General features: G+C 47.5%; 1 protein-coding gene across 1 annotated transcript in view; it reads right to left on the reverse strand.

Annotated features, from left to right (window-relative positions):
* The window catches only part of EPHB1 (EPH receptor B1), a 466,102-nt gene that overhangs the window by 109,841 nt on the left and 335,278 nt on the right, over window positions 1–20,983 (reverse strand). Inside the window, exon 5 of the mRNA NM_001192829.2 lies at window positions 20,085–20,420. Coding sequence (NP_001179758.2) covers window positions 20,085–20,420 — 336 coding nt within the window. The remainder of the gene's footprint in view (window positions 1–20,084; window positions 20,421–20,983) is intronic.

The raw sequence follows: 20,983 nt of genomic DNA on the forward strand, positions 1-20,983 counted from the left end.
AAGGTCTTCGAACAGGAGAGTGACATCATGTGAGTTTCATGTATCACCCTCTGTTGTGTTACAAATGGAGTGCAGAAGCTGTGGGAAAGCTGAAAGAACTATCCTAACACAATTGCAATAGGCCAGCTAGAAGACCATGGTGACTTGGACCAGGCTCAGAGTGGTGGAGGCAGTGAGAATGGGGATGGTCAGATTCTGAATATACTTAGACTATCTCAATGGATGTGGGATGTGGAAGAAATAGAAGAGTCATCATGACTCCAGGGTTTCTGGTTTGAGCAGCTGGGAAGTTTCTGGGTAGGGGCATAAGTGAGATCAGGGAAGATACTGGTACAGGCAGTCTGGAAGGAAAGACCAGGTGCTTTACTTGGGACCTGCTTGCTTTGAGACATCTAGGATGTACCAGACTAGTAGATAGCTGAGATGCACGTAGAAGAGGTCCAGACTGAAGATATAAATTTGAAGTCACCAGTGTATCATATTAAAAGCACCAGAAATGACCAAGAGCAGGAGCAGAATAGGTTATACAGTCTAAGATTCAGGAGATGAGGGAAAGCTGCCAAGGGGCCTGAAAAGAAAGACCAGGGCTCTGGAAGGAGAACCAGAGAATGTGATCGCCTAGAGACCAAGCAGCAGTGTTTCCAGGAGGACAGGATGTGTGAGGTGCTGCTGCTGAGTCACTAAAGTAAAACTAGGCACCAGGTATGGATTGGTACAGGCTGGATTGTTAATGGTGGGGGGCAGGGTGGGAGTGGGGTTGACTTTGCTTCTCCGACACCTGTGTTCACTGTGTGCGGAACATCCAAGAGAGGATGAAGCTGCTTCAGGGAGAGTGAGACTGTGTTCTGGAGTTTGTAGAGTTGGTCTGGGATCCTGCTGTGTCCACCAGGATGGGTGGGAATGGCCTCTTTGAATCCTCTCCCCAGCATCCCAACCCCTGTCCCCACCTATCACACTGAAGGGGCTGCCCTTTCAGTCCTCTGTGGAAACAGGCTCCTTTGACATGATGTTACTCATGTCAGGGCCACATAGATTTTCAGGATCCTTCTGCCTAAAAAGCTGAAGCATTATGTATTAAAAATTGTAAAGATTAATCCCAACGACCTGAGGATTTTGATGGGCTTGTTTCTTTCCTTTGCCTCTAATCCCTGGAAAGCCATCATTCAAAACTCAGCATATTTGCCACCCATGGCGCCAGGCCCCTGCTCTAACCACGCAGGACAGAAGGACAAGTAAAGTCACAGTCCTGCTTAGAGGTCCCGGTTGGGGTCAAATGGCAGAGACTTCATAGGGCGGGTTGATCCAGACTCAAAGGAGTCAAATCCATGGACAGGAATGCCCCTGTTACACAGGTGGCAAGGACCTCCTGGTAGCCCCTCAGCAGCACAAAGACCCAGGAGAAACTGCCAGCGGGTGACGGCCACCGCGGCCAGCATTTCTCAGATTTATGGTGATGACGCTGTGGTCACAGACCCCAAGGCGGGCTGTTTATCCTCATACAGGTCATTCTAAATGTCTTACCTTTTAATTGAGATGGGATTTTGCACAGGGGAGAAAGTGGGAAAGTATTACTGCACCTCCCTGAAGATCAGGGGCAGCGTACATTTGGTACCCTGCCATCAGTCATCACCTATGGTGACAACTTCTTTTTCCTTCAAGTGCAAATGCCACCTCTAAATCTAATGTTTTATATGCAAGAAAATCTTCAGACCAAACAAAACTAAAAAGTGCTCAGGTATTCATTCAAATACCAACTGCTTTTAGTAAAAGCAGAGGTAAGATAGGAGGGAAAATTAATTCAAAGCAGCAGCCCCTGGAACCCCAAATATAATGATTTGAACAGTACACCCTGGCCAGCTGTCTTTTCTCATAAACCTGCATCCTCAGATGAAGGGATAGTTTCACTGAATCCTTGAAAGAATTTCTTCTTCACAAGCACACAGATCACTTTTGACTAAACTAAACATTCTACAGAGAGAAAGAAATGAAAATTATTAAAATTTAGCAAGTAAGCAAATACAGACCTTTCTTTAGAAAAAGAAAGGGCAAAGAATCAATTTAGGGACTATTTGGAAAGAAGGTACTGATCAAGAAAGATGTGTTTGCAGACACAGAAACCAGATTGGTGGTTGGCAAGGGGGAAGGTGCTGGGCAGGGATAGACCGGGAGTTTGGGATTAGTAGCTGTGAATGATTATATACAGGCTGGATAAACAACAAGGTCCTACTGTATAACACAAGGAATTATATTCAGTATTTTGTGATAAATCATTATAAAAAAGGATATATATATATATATATATATATATGCATGAAAGTGAATGTTGCTCAGTCGTGTCCAACTCTTTGCAACCCCATGGACTATACAGCCTATGTAATTCTCTAGGCCAGAATACTGGAGTGGATAGGCTTTCTCTTTTCCAGGGCATCTTCCAAACCCATGAATTAAACCCAGGTCTTCCGCATTGCAGGCAGGTTCTTTACTAGTTGAGCCACAAGGGAAGCCCAAGAATACTAGAGTGGGTAGCCTATCCCTTCTCCAGTGGATCTTCCTGACCCAGGAATTGAACCGGGGTCTCCTGCATTGCAGGCAGATTCTTTACCAACTGAGCTATCAGGGAAGCCATACTGAGTCACTTTGCGGTACAGCAGAAATTCACACAACACCGTAGATCAACTATACTTCAATACAATTAAAATTACAAAAAAGAAAGATATGTTTGGCCTAAAGAGACAGTGATCAAAAAATCCAAACATACTCAAAATTGCCCTGAACTTCTCCTCAGTAAAGTAAAGAGGCCAACCCAACAGGAAGCCAGGATCCAAAGAGGAGAGTGGGGAAGCAATGCCAAGTGTTCCATCAGGCACTGAGGAAAATCTGTGTGAGGGGCCAAACAGAATCAGAACCAGGAGTGTCTGAATGCCTGTCTAGAGCCAATAATAAAAGGCCCTTTAACTGTGTCAGAAGCAGAAAGAGACTTGAACATCATTGGTCCAGGGGCTCAGGGATGGAGAAAATGCAAAGGCAGGTGGGCTGAGCCCTTTGTCTCTGTTGTTGTGAAGGAAGACCTTGGGGAGCCCTTCCTCCCAAACTGCTTTTGAAGCAGACAGATCTAAGCTGGTATATCACATTCAGCAGCGAGAGTGCACAGAATGTTCCTGCCTGAACTGACAAATTAGATGTGGATAAATTGCAGAGATGGGATGGTCCCAGTTGGAAGTTATGAAAGAACTTGCAGGTGACCTGGGGCAAGTGTCAGCCCAAACTCGTCATAGGTCACTGCCAGAGGCATCGTGGATGGGCCCAGGCAGACCACCTACCAGCCCTCCATTTGTAAAGAAGGGCTCCAACGGAGATTGGAGGGCCTGCACCCCTCTGAGACTCTGGCTGGGTCTTGGGAGGGTGGCGTGATTCTGTCTGGAATTTAATAACCCCAAATCTGGACCATGGAGTCTTACTGTGGAGCCTGATTTCCTATCTTGGGTTCTCCTGGACCAAACATTTTATGTTTAAAATATTCTTTGCTTGACCTTTTAATCAAGTTAGAGACTCCAGTCATGTTCAAAGTTTTCTCAGAGAAAATAAGGCAAGTTTTCTCCCAATGATTAAGCATCTCAGATTCCAAATGTGAGAATAGATTGATAATTTTTTTCCCCTAGGACAATTACTAAGTTCTAAAGCATTATCTTTCCTTATTAAAAATTACTTCCTAATGTCTTCATTGACTTTTATGTCCAAAGAATTCTTTCAACAGTTATCACCATAATCCATTTGGGGATATAATAAATGATGTTAAAATATTTTATTTAAGATAACCAAAGTATTTATCAGTAGTTTTGAAGAAAAATAATAGCAAAACACACATGCATTTAAAATTAAGCTGATCTATTATATCAACCCTGAATGTTCATTCGAAGGACTGATGCTGAAACTGAAGCTCTACTACTTTGGCCACAAGATGCAAAGAGCCACCTCATTGGAAAGGACCCTGTTGCTGGGAAAGATAGAGGGCAGGAGGAGAAGGGTGACAGAGGATGAGATGGTTGGATGGCATCATCAACTCAATGGGCATGGGTTTGAGCAAACTCTAGGACAGTGAAGGACAGGGAAGGCTGGCATGTTGCTGTCCATGGGGTCGCAGAGTCAGACATGACTTAGCAACTGAACAACAATAATAATTGGAGTGAGATATTTGAAGAGGTTATGAAAATATGGAACTTGAATTTTCAGAGTTCAGCAAATCTCATCTAAAGGGGGAAACAGCGTTTCTCCTGCAGGTAGAAAATGCCAGGGGAAGCCTTGCTGTGAGGCCCAAGAGGGTCACTGCTGAGTCCCCTCTGCTTGGCCTCAGGTAACAAGCTTAGCAAATGTCCTGGAAGATACATGGCCTTCAGTTAGGGGTTATCCTATCTGAACTCCTCAAAGAGGCCCATGGATAGGAGAGTCCATTGCCTCTGTCACAATAACTCATGCTGGACTGGCTGGTGAGCTTTCCTCAGTCCTTCCATGAAGAAATGTTTGCAAGGTGGGTGGCGATCCTCAGAGTGACCCCTCAGAGTGATACAGCTGCCCCAGCCTGAACAGTGTCCATCTGAGGTTTATCACCACTTCTACCATCCTGGGCATTGCTGTTTCTAGGACAAATATCCATCATTTGATGAACATTTGGGTTGTTTCCACATTTTGACTATTGTGAATAATGTTGCTAAGAACAGTCATTGTAAATTTCTGTGTGGACCTATATTTGCATTTCTCTTGAATACACACCAAGGAGTGGAACTGCTGGATCACATGGTAATGCTAACCCCTTACTCTTTCTAGAGTGGCATTTCCCAGCTAAATCATCCCTAGACTAATCACCTGCAATATACACCATAGACCCCAGCTGTGACGAAGACAAGGAGGGTGGTGAGGAATGGTAAGGAGCCAAAGTCCCAGCCCAGAGCAGTAGGAGTTAGCAAAAATGCAGACGGGCCATGCTTGGGGCCCTAGAGATGCTACAGAGAGAGGGGGGCTCCTATTCTGGCTTTGCCATCTGCTTACTGTGTGGTGATGGGTTAAGGTTACTTAACTTCTTTGGACCTTAAATTCTTCAACTATAAAATAGGAATATTAACCCTGATGTTATGAGGTTTTCAAATGTTCCGAGGATGTGCCCTGTGTGGTCCATTGCTTCTTCCAACTTGATCCAGTCTGCCAACACAGGGTACTTGGCAACCAGCCCAAAGTCTCCTTCTGGGTCCACCACTGTTCACAGATGCAAATCAATCCCTGGGCATAGGTCCTCAAGGTAAATGTGAAAAGCACAACTCCGTGACAGGCCTTGGGTATTTGTATGATAAATATCTTTGAGGGGATAAATAAACATGTCAACCCAGTCAGAGTGGAGCGATGAATAAGAATGGGCTTAGAGAACAGGAAGGCTAACAGCAGGGTTCCCCAGAGGTTGGTGTGACAAATGCTCCAGAAGAAAGATGGTTTCCTGTAACATCTCAGGATGACCTGCAGTTTTGCTGGGAAGTAATCTAGGAAATAAATGATGGGGTGCCTTGTCCTTGAGGACAAGGAGAGCTTGTGACTGTGGGGAGGGGATGAGGCAGGACCCAACCATCCGGTGGTGTGAGTCAGGCCCAGAAGTCATGGACGGTCCCTTGGCTCTGTGCCCACATTTCTTCTGGTCTGGTCGCCCACATTGACTGACACGTTAACATCCTGTCCCTGATCCTTGTCTCCCTCTGGGCCTCTTCATATTATAGTACAGGCAGATTAACCATCCCAAAGCTCATTTTACCTACTTCCTCTGATGCTCCAAAACATTCATCAGATCCCCATTGGAAAGAGATCTCTAACATTTCACAATGTGGCAGCCTCTGGCCAGTCCAGGCTGCATCCCACTCTTCCATCCAAGGAACCCGCCGCTCTCATCTCACTGCTCTACTCACTGATCCCAGCAGCACTCAGCTTTGGGGATCTCTGCTTGCAGAACCACCCCCTCTGCCCACCTCTCTTCATAACCCCACCAAGGCCCAGATCATGCCACTCACTGCCTTGGCTTAGCTGTGTCAGACCACGCCCACCAGAGTGTCTCTTCCTTCCTCCCAACTCAAAGTCCTTATTTTTAATAATGCTCATTGGGCTGTAATTACCACCTTGGGACACAGTGCACTGGGACCTAACTTTCCAGGTGATCAGCTCTGCTTTCCATCACTGGCGTAAATTCTTTAGGGCAGAGGTCTTGTTTTTGCCCTCCTCCCACTGTGTTAGCACGGAACAGATGCTCAGTAAAAGTTTGCCTTCACTGGAATGATCAGGGGCTCTTCTCCAAAGGCACTACAAGTAAAAGGGGTCAAAATCACAAGTTTAAAGGCCAAACTGGGACAATAACCTTTAAAGGAGAAAGATGTGGGGTGGGGAGGCAGAATTGTGATTCTGCAGCCTGTACCTGGGAAGGAATATGGAGTGGGGCTGAGTATAGAGGTCCCAGGGGAGTGGGGACAGGAGTGCTTCTAGACCACAGAGGCAGAAACTGGGGAGGCTGGGGCCATTCCCATCTCACTGGAATGTTTCAGCTGAAATGTTACCCTAACATGCATGGTTTTCTAACTTATTTTCTTTTTAAACCGTGGAATTCTTTCTCCCAAGAAAAGATTCCCTGAAGCATAAAGTGTGAAACAGAACCACGCAGTGCTGCTCTGGGCGATTCAAAAACAGGGGTCCCAGAACCTTGAGGCCAGTCCATTTTCTATGTCCTTAGCTCAGACTCTAAAGTGTTTGTGGAGGGAACCAAAACTGCTGGCAGCCTCCATCAGTCCCCTTGAGACCTCAGATTAACTTTTGTGAGTTCCTCAAAGGCATTAGCGATGAGGTTGGACCTGAGGAGTTGGGGGTGGTGGGTTATCTTTTTCTTTACATGAAACACACCCTTAGAAAAAAACCCAAATCTATAAATGTCAGCTAAAGACCCAATAGTACTGATGACAAAGAAGAATAATTTTCACGCAGAAGAATTGTGCAAGTGATGAACTGTGTGTAGAGGAATCGTGTTTCTTCTGACATCCCTATTCTAGGAGAGAATTTTGTTGAGAAGGTAATGCTTAGATAACAGGTTCCTCTTCTGTTGATGAAAACTCATTTCATTGCACAAATATGCTTGAATTTTACATTAGGAAGCCTGACTCATTAAATATTTTTGGTGCAGTAACATTTCTGGTCAAACTAGATTAAACAAATAAGCAATTAGTTTGGAGACTGGGTATGAATACAAAAGCAGAATTCATTATTTTTCTAATTGTTTTTCCCTAATGTGGACATTGGCGTCTTTGCTTTCACTCTGGGCTCTGCCTTGAGATGACCCAGACAATCCGTTCCAATCTCCCTCTGTACCTTGAGTCCCCTGGGGATAGAGGACTGCTCTGGGTGGGTGGCATCACTTCTATGCTGTTGTAGAGTATTACCTGAGTCTCATCAAGGGCTCAACCAAGTGTGAGTGGGGGAGAAAGTGATGGCTTGCAGCCTGGGTGTCTGAGTCAGCCCCACACCCACAGGGAGGCACCTCCTTCACCGGTCCCTCCACTGAGGGTTTGGTTCTAAGCCAAGGGAGCATGTGACAGAGGGGTCTGGGGCCTGGGGCCTGCTCTAGGGGTGTGGGTTTACAGCAGAGGCCTTCGTTTCTAATAATTACCTCTGAGGTAATTATCTGAAATTACCAGATAATTCTCTGGTTCTCTCCTGGAATCATCTACCTGCTAGTTCTCAAATGTCTTCCCAGATCAGCATCACCTGAGCACTGGGAAGGAACGTGGCCATCTTGAGCCCCACCCCAGACCTACCGAATCAGAAACCCTGCAGGTGGAGCCCAACAACCTGTGTTTTAACAAGCCCTCCAGGGGATTCTGGTGCAAGCTCAACTTTGAAAACTGTTTATCTAGAAATCAGAATGTTACATCTTAAAAGGACATCTGGGGTTATTCAGTTTTCTGTCAGTTCTTACAATTTATGGATTATAGCACAGAGGGAAAGAGAGAAAGCTGACTTCCTTGTCCCTAGCAAGCTAGAGCAGAGTCTGAAACAGCATGGTTCCTACCCCTGAGATGGCCTCTCTCTCCCCTCCCCATATACTCAAGCTCCTAGCATCTTCAGAACCCCTGGAGGATGCACAGCATGGGGAGGGTCACATAATCCATGGTTGCAGAGATCAGGGGTTCCACAGAGGTGAACGTGCGCAGCTCCCTATGCTAGGAGGGTAAGACATCCCAGTGAGTGTGTCCTGGGGCCTCTCTGCCTGCTGGGTCACCCCTCCTGGCAATTTCTCTCTCCTGGGGCAACCAGAAGGTGTGCCGGTAAAAGGAAGCGACCCTGAATGCTGTGCCCCATGGCAGCAGGAGGCTGTGAAGGGAAGTGTGAGTGATGGGGGTCCTTGTCAGGTGATGTCCATCCTAGGCAGGGGCCCCAGGGTGGCCTGTAGGGCGGCTGGGGTAGGCCGCTCAGCTCCACCTCCCACAGGCCTGTCAGCCTTTGTCCTGTGGGACCAGAGCGATGGTAGCCCTGGTTTGCTGAATGCTTGATCACAGGAGGCACCAAAGGGGCCACAGGGGAGAGCAGATGACACCCCATGTATCCCCTTACTCCCTGATTCTCACCCACACACCTGCAGCAGGGCACCTACTGACCACCCAAAGCCTATCATCACCACACTGACATCAGAGAGGGGAGCCATGCCTGCAGCTGCTGTGACTCTCCTCCCTGGGCTTGGAGGTCAAAGTCTTCTGGCCTCAGGGCCAAGAGGTTCCCTGCAGGCAGGATTCCATGGGCACTGCCCAGCGGTGAGCTGTCCCTATACTCCATCCCCACCATGTTCGGGGCCTCCATCCCCACCATGTTCGGGGCCTCCATCCCCTTGACCTTGACTTCCTCCTTTACCACCCTGCACACCTCTGCCCCAGGCCCTCCAAAATGACTGTTCAAGAACCAGAAAACTCCCCATGGCCTCCACCAGGCTCTTTCCAGAACATTCCCTCCATGTCTTCCTTAGGGAACAGTAGCTCCCCTGCAGACCCCTCCATCCTGTGGCTTTCCCCAGCATGGTGGTTATGACTTCATGCCCAGCACACCTCAGGGTCAGGAGGTGGGCCGTGTCCTCCTTGTTCCCCATCCACCTGCACCCTCTGCACAAATGCCCTTGGGCTGAACCGCTGCTCCCCGAGTGCTGCTCCCACATCACACCCTGACTCACTGAAGCCTTGGGCTTCCCTATCGGTCATCTTCTCAGTCTGTGCCTTGCCCTCCTGTAGGTAACTCCAAGGTCCACTGAATAGCACACAGTCACTCCCCAACACCCACAACTCATCCAAATCTGCCCCTTCCTGACATTCACTTGGACCTGGCCCAGCCTGAAGTTGCTCCAATTTCAAAGCCACACATCAAGTACACTTTTAGAATGCAAGCATCCTGCCCACCTGGGGCAACCTCTGATAACTCCCCCCGCACCCCCAGCCCCACCCCACCCCCGCACAGCCTTAACTGGTTCTGCATAGCCCTATCCTGCTTCATCCAGCTTGGGTTCCATTTTGCAATAGCGTAATTGACAATACTCCCCTAAGCAGCAGGCGTGAGTTGCCTTCATCTTTCCATAGCATACAACCGGTAAAACTCAGCCTGAGAGAGACCCACCATCCTCTTCCTATAGGGCCTGCTCAGAGCAGCCAGGTACTGCTGAGAAAGCCACACAACAGGGCAAATGGGCAGCTTTGTAAATGGAAGATCACAAACTTCAAATGGGCCTTCAAAATACTTTCTAGAAATGCTGAATTTCTCTGGTCAATTCCATCTCCCCTTCTCTGTAGTGTACTGCCTAACATTTTCATTCTCTTCAACCCCAAAGCCTCCTCTCTCATTCTCAGCAACCGAGCTTATCTCCCACCTACAGAGAAAATAGAAGACTGAATGTCCAACTGCATAAATAATACCTCTGCTTGGGCACTCAGAGTCTCAGCAAGTGACACACGCACAGAACCCAGCCCACCATCCCTGCGCGCTTCTGGGAGCCCCCTTGCGTCTCCCACATATTTGCAAATCAGCCCTTCATTCTCCTGCTTTGGTTTCTTTGTTTTAAATGCAGGCTGCCTGAGGAACCCATAGAAAAGCTGCTCACTGAGCCAGACTTCCAGGGCCCTCCCTGGGGAGCCGTGGGCTTATAAGAACTCAGTTCCCCTGTGTTCCCCCAGGCGGCACCCATTCAGCCTCCCGCAGCCTGTCTCCCTGCTGAGCTGCAGCACCTCCTCGGAGCCTTGGGGCTACCTATTTGAGCCTTGAACCTCAGTGACCCTTCAAGGCCTCCTTCTTTGCCCTCCTTATCTTCTTCCCCTTTTAGGGCATCCGATGAGCCATCAGACACAAGAAGTCCCTGTCTCCACCCAGCACCCCCAATACCCAGCTCCTCCCAAGCTTCCCTTTCCACACGCAAACCCATTCCTGCAAACAAATGGCAGCACACTGGGTCAGGAGACGCCACCAAACTGTGAACATTATGTCAGGCCCAGGAGGACTTCCTGGGACACGGGACACTGCTTAGAGGTACAGGGATTACTGGAGCCGTGACACCTGGTCTTTTCCCTTACGAGCCCTGGTCCGTCAGGAGAAATACAGTCCATGTGCACAAACAACTCGTGCACATCTAAGAACGCATGCGTTGTCCTTATAACTAGAACAGCTCAGATGACAACGCATGCATGGGCTCACAGGGTCATGAATGGGTGCTTGTTCCCCTGAGCTTTTCTGGATACAGAAAGCATTTGTTCTGTCCAAAAAAAAGACAGAAAGGAAGAAACATAAGCACATATTTAAATCTCCAGGGCTCAATGCTACAGCTGATGTTGCCCTGCAGCTCAGCTCTCCGAGGAAACAGCCCCAGGCCTGGGATGCTGGCAAAAAGTGCCCTTTGCACAAGAAAAAATCTGGGGTCCAGCAATGCCTTTATTTACCCAGAATACTTAATGTGTCTTTTTTCCCCATCTTTCATATCCGCTCAGAGAAGATGTTAATTTTCTGAAATTAAACACTTAGCTTGATTACTGTTTTGTTAATTGCTGCATTCAAAAACCCCTGGTGCTTCTGCCTGTTTAACATGGATAGTGCTGTGAAAATGATAGGCGCGGAGCTGGCGTGCAGGTGGACAGACAGCAGCCCTGGAACGCCACCCTGACATCCCCGCTGGTGCCTGCTGGAGCAGCTGGGGCCCTGACTGTCAGGGAGGGGGCAGTCCAACCGCCCAGCGTGGCTGAGTGTCTCCCACACAGGGCTGTGTTTTGGAAGAACATTGCACCCAGGAAGTCCAGGTCTCAGCAACACTGGGGAGAATGTGGGGTCTCAACTCTAAACACAGTGCCTGCCCAGAGATGCCGGAGGAAGGAAAGACCACAGAGAGCACGCAAGCTACACCATTTGTTGATGTCTGAGATGAATTTAAGAATGACTGAGGCATCCATTCATACATTCATTTGATAATTTATTAATTCATTCAATGAACATTTCTCAAATGCTATTATTTCAGGCACCTAGCTAGACACGGGGGGAATCATAGCCACACAGATGGATATAAGACCCAACTCTCCTGGAGATGACAGTCTGTTCATGGAACTGACATTTGCCAGAGGAGCAAGGAGCAGGCTCATTTGCCTGGGCCACCCCCTTTGCCTGGGCTACAAAGCAGACAGAAATTATCTCCTGATCCAGCTGGAGGTTCCCTCTGTAAAGAGGGTGAAAACAATTTCATTTGGACTTTGAATAGGGGAGGAACTTACTACAGTTCTACTGCCAGCAATCTCCTTTTCACCTAACAAACTCTGTACCTAGAGAGCTTGGCCCAAGAGCTAGTAAAATGAGCAAACAGGTCCCCAGGGCCCATGGGGCCCTCCAGTCATCCTCAGAGCAACGCAGCTGTTCTCAAGCTGTTAGCAGCATCCCTAGGCATTGCTCAGGACTGGAACAGGGAGCATACCTATGGGCCACACCGAGTGGCCCAGCATGTGAAATCTGTCCACAAGAAGTTCCAACTGGTCAGATAATGAATAATATAATATCCCACCCAGTATTGTCTCTGTGTGGGCTTCCCAGATGGTGCTAGTGGTAAAGAATCTACCTACCGATGCTGGAGATGCAAGACATCTGGGTTTGATTCCTGGGTCAGGAAGAGCCCCTGAAGAAGGAAATGGCACCCCACCCCAGTATTCTTGCCTGGAAAATACCATGAACAGAGGAGCCTGGCGGGATACAGTCCCTGGGGCTGCAGAGTCGGACACGATCGAGCAACTGGCAAAAACCTCCTCAGATTGAAAGCTCTCGAGCAGCAGCATGTGATCACATCCTAACTTTCGCCAAGTGTGAGTTGGTACTTCAGCAGGCTGTGGAACCCAGAGCCCAGCTGAGATCCCCCTTGGTGCCCTTCTGGGCCTCTGAGACCAGTTTCAATGAATGCTGGGGACCAGAACATGAGCTCCCCAAGACACAGACTCTTGTCTGTGCTGTTTGTTCCTGTGTTCTTTGTGCCTGGAACCATGTATGACACACAGAAGACCTCAATAAATATTTGTCGAGTCAGTGAATGAGAGCCCCTAGAAGCAGAAGACAAGCAATCGGCAAGTGGAAGGCAGTTGCAAAGACTGTGGTGAGTACATTTCCAAAGTTAACATGCTTAAGCAAACAAATGAATCCCCCTCTGAATGTGGTTGAATCTCACTATGTTCCTTTGAGACCATTGGGGCTCCTGGTAATACCCTACGATCAGTCCCTTACATTTTCCCTCTAGGATCTATAGGGGAGGAAGACACCTGGTTCCCTGCTGACCTGGAAGAATCACTTGCCCACCTGTGGATCACCAGGACATACTACGATCACTACACATCAACCAAACATATGTCATATGCAGGGACTAAAGAAGCGTGGCAAATATTTATCAAGACTTTATGCCTAGTGCTGTGTGGTCCTTCTCTCATGAAGCTGGGGTAGGGTGGGAAGTCTGATTCTCTGCAGAGGTCACCATCTAGTGCAGAACCTAAGGCTGCCAGTAGTGGAAGCCCATGACTTTGGTCAAGGGCAATGCTACATGCTGACCTGCTCAGCTCAAAAGACAAGAAACTCTATTTGCTAATGGCAGGACCTCTCTGAGGCTGCTTGGAAGTTCCTTCTCAATACCAGGGCTTCAGAAACAATAAAAACAACCTTTTTATGATAAGAAAGCAATGAAATGAACTATGAAATTGAATTGAAAACAGTGAAATTTTCATTGACTTTAGGTTTTTAAAAAACTTTTCCTTATTAACCTCAATGAAAGTTCTCCTTAAAGTCATTCCCATCTTTTTGAAGTTCCAACTCAATCTTCTCTCCGCTCTGGAGCAAATTTCACCTGCTAATTTCCAATGAGACCAGCCCTTAAAAACAGACTAGCTTCACCATATGGATCGTAACACTCTAAATTTTCACAGGCAGCAGTGTAATATTGTTTTAATATTTAATTTTGAGATTTACATAATATCTTTCCTCCAAAGAGCTCAATATATTGCAATATCATAAAATTCCTTTTCATATTCAAAGATTATTCTTTATGCATGCAAATACTATATTTAACCAAGGAATAATGCAAATTAGGTGATATGTTCAGAGGAATTGGTGGGCTGGGTAATTCACGTATGGGAAAAGTAGCATCTCTGAGTGTCTTTAATTGTTTGGGAACTTCAAAAATGCCTTAAAATGGACAAACTAGAGGCTTGTGGCGATTGACAGAGTGGTATAGGATTTTTTAAATAAAATTAAGTAACAGCTTGTGTCTGTGTTGCAGGCTTAGGCGATACGTTAGTATTTTACATGCAGTCAGCACAACAGGCCATATATGAACTGTGTGTAAAATAAATGTCAGATAGAAATGCTGCTGATGCGTGCTGCTGCTACTGCTGCTAAGTCGCTTCAGTCGTGCCTGACTCTGTGCGACCCCAGAGACGGCAGCCCACCAGGCTTCCCCGTCCCCGGAATTCTCCAGGCAAGAACACTGGAGTGGGCCGCCACCTCCTTCTCCAGTGCATGAAAGTGAAAAGTGATAGTGAAGTCGCCCAGTCGCGTCCGACTCCAGCGACCCCATGGACTGCAGCCCACCAGGCTCCCCCGTCCATGGGATCCTCCAGGGCTGATGCGTAGTACAAGGGGAAAGTGCTGCTTCTCCAAACACAGTGAGGAGAGACAGTCGGGCTCCTCGGAGCCACAGAAGGAGCCTGTTCTGGGCACACACATCCCATTCTATCCTCACCCTCTCCATTAACCCCTGGGGACACAGATTTCCCTGCTCTCCTTTCTGGTACCTACTCCTTTCGTGAAGAATGGCCACACTGACATCTGTCATTTATCTTATCTAGATGACATCAGTCCCAAACAAAGGGACTCAGGGCTTTGGAAAGAGAAAAACTGGGGGGAAAAGGCCCAGCAAATTGCTGTCTGGCTCAGGGTACAATCTCAGAAATGATGCTCATCTCCCAGTCCATCACACGGTTTGCAAAGTGAGTTTCTATCCCCTGTGTCATTTGCTCGTCACACAGCACTAGGAAGCAGGTGTCATTACTCCCATCTTACTGGGGAGAAAGAAGGGACTGTAGCAATTCAATGGATTTGCGTGAGTCACGTGAGGAGCAGAGAGAGGGACCAAGCCCAGGGCTCCCCGCCCACTGCACAGCCACCACCATGAGCCCAGGAATCAGGGAAGGTGACTGCCCCATGGTGGGATGAGATGGTACATCACAGCACACTCACCATTTAGGCCTGGGTAGATCAGATTGGCTCCTTGAGTCTATGGGCAAGTCACAGCCAAAAAGTCAAATCCAGAATTGGATTTGATTGCCTCTCATGTGTTCTAGGATTTTCTAGTTATTTGTCAACATTTTTAATATGGATTTTCAGTTTCTAGAATCTGGCAGCACTGGGTATGGCACCACTTGCTGGAGCTGAGTAGGGGCTGCTCCTTTCTCCCCGTCAGTTCCCTGTGGTCTCTACTCCTCCCCTCTGTCTGGCCCTGGGTGGCTCCTCTCCATTACCTTCCTGGCCTCATGGGTCTTTGAGTGTGCTCTCTCTGGCTTAGATGCTCCCAAATTTACTGACTTTATTTTACCACACTACAAGTTGATTTTATGGATGTGCTGGTCTGGTTTGTGTCATTTTTCCCAACATTTCCTCCAAGGTCCTCGTCCCCAGTTCTGACACTCTGAGTCTAGTTGGCAGAAAAGATAAGTAAAGTTTGTCATTCACTTTAATTCTGTCTGACAGCTGGATGATCCAGCCATCACTCTGAACCTGGGGCCAGGTGCCAGAGAGTGACTGCAAGAGTTAGTGGTGATAACAACCTCTCTGCAGATCGCTGGGCCACTGCAAGAGAGAGAGCTCCACCTGATCTGGTCTATTTTAAACTCAAGGCAGCTGTATTCAGTGCAAGGCTGCATCCCTAAAGACCTCACGTAAATCTAAGCTTGCATAATTCATGGCCAACCCTGACCAAAGATGATGGACATTTTTTTGACAGCTAAAGTGGCCCAGCTATGTGGCAATAGCTTAGAGGGAGCTTACAACTTACATGGCTCACCATAATGCGATTTTTGATTTGTCCAAGGATAAAATGGCTACAAACCTAAGTATGAAACCCAGAAACATCATTTGCTGGCTGTGAGAGGCTGAGCAAATTTCAAAAGCTCTCTGAACCCAGTTTCTTCATCTGACCCACCTCATTTTTATAAAGAACTTGATAGGGACTTGGCACATTGGAGTTGCTCAAAAATGGTAGTTCTCTGCCACTCTTTATGAGCTGGCTGAGGATCTTACCCTGATCCTTTCCAAGTTATTCAAGATCCTCGAGTAGTCTGACTGTATACCTGACTGGGGTCATCACAGGAGGAGATGGAGGCTCTCTGGATCTCAGGATTCAATAGACCCTTTAGTGTCCCCAGCCATTCTTGTTTCTGATGGAAGAACTATTAATATATCCAATGTGTACCCAGTGGACCAAAATATAACTATAAAATCTCCTTAGATCACAACCTTAGGATCAAGAGAAGTGTATTGGTGACTTTCTCAGATAGAATGATGCCAACCATAACCGTTTTTTGTCAGATACAAAAAAATCAACTAACATGAGCTGTCTGCCTCCATTGGGTAGGGCTTATGAGAGTGATGCAATGCAGCATCAATGCAGCATACTTGGGAAGCCCCAAGGAAGAACAGCGTGACAAACCCTGACTCTGTTGGAGAGTAAGAATGGCTCACCCAGCCACCTGTGGTCCATAGCTCCTAAACAAAGGAGGAACCACCCCACAGGAGTGCACTGTACCCAAAAACAGACAATGATGTTCAGAATACTTGCAGCCAACTCGTCCAAACTCTTCCCTCATGTGACCCAAACATCCATTGTCAGGATCCAACTCACCTTGGGAACGATTTGCACCCCTTAACAGTTGCACACCTAGCTCACCTCTCCATCCAGAGGCAGTGGAAGCCTTTAATGGTTCACTGTCACAGAAAAAATTGTGGAAGGTTGCTCACTGAGGTCCCCTCCCCTCAGCAGGATGGCATTGTCTGGCTCTGGATAACCCCTCTGTGTGTGTAAGCTGTGACATGGGGAGCCCAGAGGCACCATCCACCTTTCAGGGCAGGAAACGGAAGGCAGAGGCAGAATGGATGGCCTACGGACCCTTCTTCTAATCCTAGACTCCTCAAGCCATTTGAAGTCTCTGTCTCCTTATTGGAAAAATTGGGAACAATAACACACAAGCCACAGAGTAATTATGAAGATCAAATGAGTCCATGTATTCCAAAACTATCTACTCAAAAGAGACACAAACATGAATAATAACTATTCCTCACCTACTCCTTAATCAGGACCCACTTAGGGGTCTTCCGTCATTTCAGTTCGGGCTGTTCCAGGAAGGGAACAGATGGTCAACGAACACTTAGCAGTTGACTTAGTGATTGACTCCAGGACTACTCCTGGTCAGATTCTTCACCTGCCAATCTATCTGAAAGTGCAAGTGTTAGTCGCTCAGTTGTGTCTGACTCTTTGCAACCCCATGGACTGTAGCCCACGAGGCTCTTCTGTTCATGGAATTCTCCAGGCAAGAACACTAGCATGGGTAGCCCTTCTCCCAACCTTCTTCCCAACCCAGGGATCAAACCCAGCTTTCCTGTAGATTCTTTACCATCTGAGCCATCACTCATGACCCAAATAGTAGGAGAGATGTGGCCACAGGTACTGACAAGGGGTCACAACACACCCAGAGATGAGGATAGGGAGGATGAACCGGATCTTGCCAGACTGGAAGAGCTCTGGGGTGCCTTGGAAAGGGGACAGAAATGTCATGACTTCTTGGTGATACAGCGGTTCATCTACCTCATCCCTTAACAGATCTGAGTGAGTCACTAGGAATCTTTTGATGGTATTAGTCTCTCTTTCATGTTTTATAAAATCTGGAGCTCCCATTCATGTTCTTAAAGTCCTCTTGCAGAGAGGTACAGGCTCAAGTGTTTATTTTTAAAATTCTTGTCTTTTTAGACAAATTATCTTTTGGTTGAAAATAATTTGCATTCATGTGTGGATTTACCAAAGCAGCATATTGTTTCTTATCCTATGGATAAGAAATTACTGGTTAACCTGATCTTTATTTTATAATAACCATATGCCATGAAGAAGCAGTTGCAGCTTTACCTCATCGATCATAAACTTTCTGACACCCTAATTCCAGGATTCCCAAAGAGAAGTCATTGATTGGATGGTGACAGTGGGACTATGACTACAAAGTCAGGAAAAATTAAGAATAAAGGGCCCATCAGAGGGGGAACAAAGGACATGAGAAATGCTTCTGGAAGGGCCAATGGGTGAGGATAAAGATAAATATTTTGAACACTGGTAATGCAGGGTCCCTTGTTGGAGCCCTGGTCTCTCGGCCCCACAAGCCTGGGAAGGTGCAGATGGCAAGACAAGCAGATGGGCAGGTTCGGGAATAGCAGGGTAAGGAAAGGGAGGGGCAGAAATCAAAGCAAACCAATATAAGTGGCAGGTTTGTTCACACATGCTTAGAGAGAGAAAAGACAGCCAAGCCCAGCGTAACATGACAGCCTGGCAGGATTATTATTCCCAGAAGCTGGGACACTAAAATATTTCAGCCAGTTTTCTGCCTTAAACTCTCCAAGGGAAATACTGCTAACAAAGGCTGCCCATGTTACGTGCTCATCATGATGCAGAAATTACCATTTCCTTCTCTTTGGCTAAGACAGGCTGTCACAACCTTTGTCTCCATGGCACTGGGGCTGTGGTCACCAGCTGGAGGCTTCCACACTTCCACTCTTATTTTCTCACTACACACGTATGCATGTAAACACGTGACCACACGCATACATACAAACACGCACACACGAACACACACATGCTCTCAGCAACAACGCAGCCATCTGGACAGCCATGCTCTCTGATGACACCTTTTTTTCTTCTCCATTCTGACAGCTTAAACCCAAGAATCATCTGCCATCAAAGATGCCTGGTATTAAAAGAGGCAGAACAAGTCTCAGGACTGGGGGGAGGGGGTGATGAGGAGTAGGAAAGGATGGAGAAGGATAGAAGAGGTCAAGAATTGGGAGCTACGTGGAAGGACAGAGAGCCCAGCTCCTGCTATTCCACTAACAAGCTACTCTTTTACAATTTGCTGATTGAGAAAAATCCATAATTCCAAGTAAGATCATGGTCCACTGCTTATGATTCTCATCATTGTCTATAAGAGATGATCTTAACGTCCCCTTTGCAGCCTTGAACCTTCCCCCCAGGGGGGACATTGCTCATTTCTCTCTATTTCCTTTGGTCTTTACTGCATGAGTACAGCATATGATGCTTGGGATACACCACCTTGCAGCTCAGCACTTTGTGTCTACGCCCTGGAAATTTTTCAGTTAATGAGTTTCATGGGAGGAACAATGGTGCCCAAGTGTCATTGTATCCCTCACAGTGTCTAATCCACAGCTTGGCACACAGTAGATGCTGAATAACTGCCTCAATAAAGAGGGAATAAATAAATAAATGAGTGAGAAGGCAATGGCACGCCACTCCAGTACTCTTGCCTGGAAAATCCCATGGACGGAGGAGCCTGGTAGGCTGCAGTCCATGGGGTCGCTAGGAATAGGACACTACTGAGTGACTCCACTTTCACTTTTCACTTTCATGCATTGGAGAAGGAAATGGCAACCCACTCCAGTGTTCTTGCCTGGAGAATCCCAGGGACGGGGGAGCCTGGTGGGCTGCCGTCTATGGGGTCTCACAGAGTCGGACACGACTGAAGTGACTTAGCAGTAGCAGAGTGAGTACATGAACGGACTGATTAAATGGATTTTAAAAAATGGATTGTTGCAAGAGGTGTGAAATGTAATAAAAAGAAAAGGTCAGAAGAGCAAAAGACTTGGAAATAGAGAAGAGAAGAAAATGTGTTCTGAGCTATGCAGTACAGGGATGTACTGGCCATCAGGATCGATCTATTATAAACTGTCTGAAGTCTCTATAACAGTGTAGCATTCATCTGAGCACGCTGTAAAGGAGAGTGCACTCTTGAATTACATGGGTTTAATTGAAAAATAATCTATGAAGGCAATACTGACAAGATTTCCGGGAAGTTGCTTTCATTGGGTTTTCTAAGAAAGCAACACTGGTGTTCTCAAGATCGTACAGTGCTTCTGCCCATTCACCCACCTACCCATCCATCCGTCTGTCCATCCATCCTTCCAAGGATGGTCCTTGAGCCCTAGCTGAATGTGCAGAGCGCTGGGTCCATGCTAGCCTGAGTATACATCTTTGCTTTTGTACCAGGCACAGGAAAAGCCCTCAGAATCCAGCTCACTCTCACAGGTGAAACCCTACCTCTCCATGGTCTCAAATGCCCATCACCTGATACCTTCACTCCTGGGAGGAGGCCTGGGTGCAGACTAACGGGTTGGATGTGGCTGCAGCTTTGCTCCTGCACGGAAGTGGCCCAAGTGTCAGCCCCACAGACAGACAAAAGGGGCATAGACGCCTCCAGACTTACCAGCTTGGTTTGTGGTGATGTTGACAGAGACGTGCTGTGGGGGAAAGGGACTCTTGCTGGAGACCCCATTGACAGCCTGGATGTCAAAGGTATACGGGGTATGGGCCCACAGGCTGCTGATGGAGACGCGGCACTCAGTCAGGCCCAGCTGCCTGGGCACGAACTCCACGTTGTCGTCACAGCGGGAGCAGCTCCGGCGGTCTGCCCGGCACTTCTTACAGATGATGTTGTAGGTCACGTCATCCCGCCCACCCGTCTCCCGAGGAGGGTGCCACTCCAGAATGATGGATGTCTCATTGACGATGGAGATGACATTGCGGGGACCTGATGGGACACCTGCAGGGAGAAAAAGAAAGGCCCAGTGAGGCTGAGTGGAAGCTTGGCCAGCTTCTCTCCATCCCTCTTTGGTGTGATCCCACCCTCCTCACATACACATATCTCCTCTCTTCCCTCAACTCCAGTCAACCATGTCCCAATCCTTTCTGAGAAAAAATGACAGATGGAGATGACAACCTGTTGCCAGCTCCCCTTTTAGTCATCCCAGTGAGGCTTTTCTTCTCTGAATCATGTCTGCCAAGGGAGAGGAGGATGGAGGTCTTGGATACAAGCCCTTTTGTTCTCAGGACTCAGCTGCATCCTCCAGGCAGCTTTAGCATCAGTGACATGTATGTATATTGGACTCTTATTGGATTCCATGTCTCTTCTTAACTTGTGGAGAACTCAAGTGTTGGAGGACAGGACTCAACATATTCAGGCATCTTGCATACAGTTTCACACAACCTGGGATCTGTGTGGTATGTGCATGGCAGTGGGAGTGTTTCTCTGCAGGATGGGCTTCCAGAACACCTGGAGAAATGAATATTCACATTGTACAAGCTGTGGTTCAAGAAGCCATGTTG

Source organism: Bos taurus, chromosome 1, assembly GCF_002263795.3.
Source record: "Bos taurus isolate L1 Dominette 01449 registration number 42190680 breed Hereford chromosome 1, ARS-UCD2.0, whole genome shotgun sequence".
NCBI lineage: Eukaryota > Metazoa > Chordata > Mammalia > Artiodactyla > Bovidae > Bos > Bos taurus.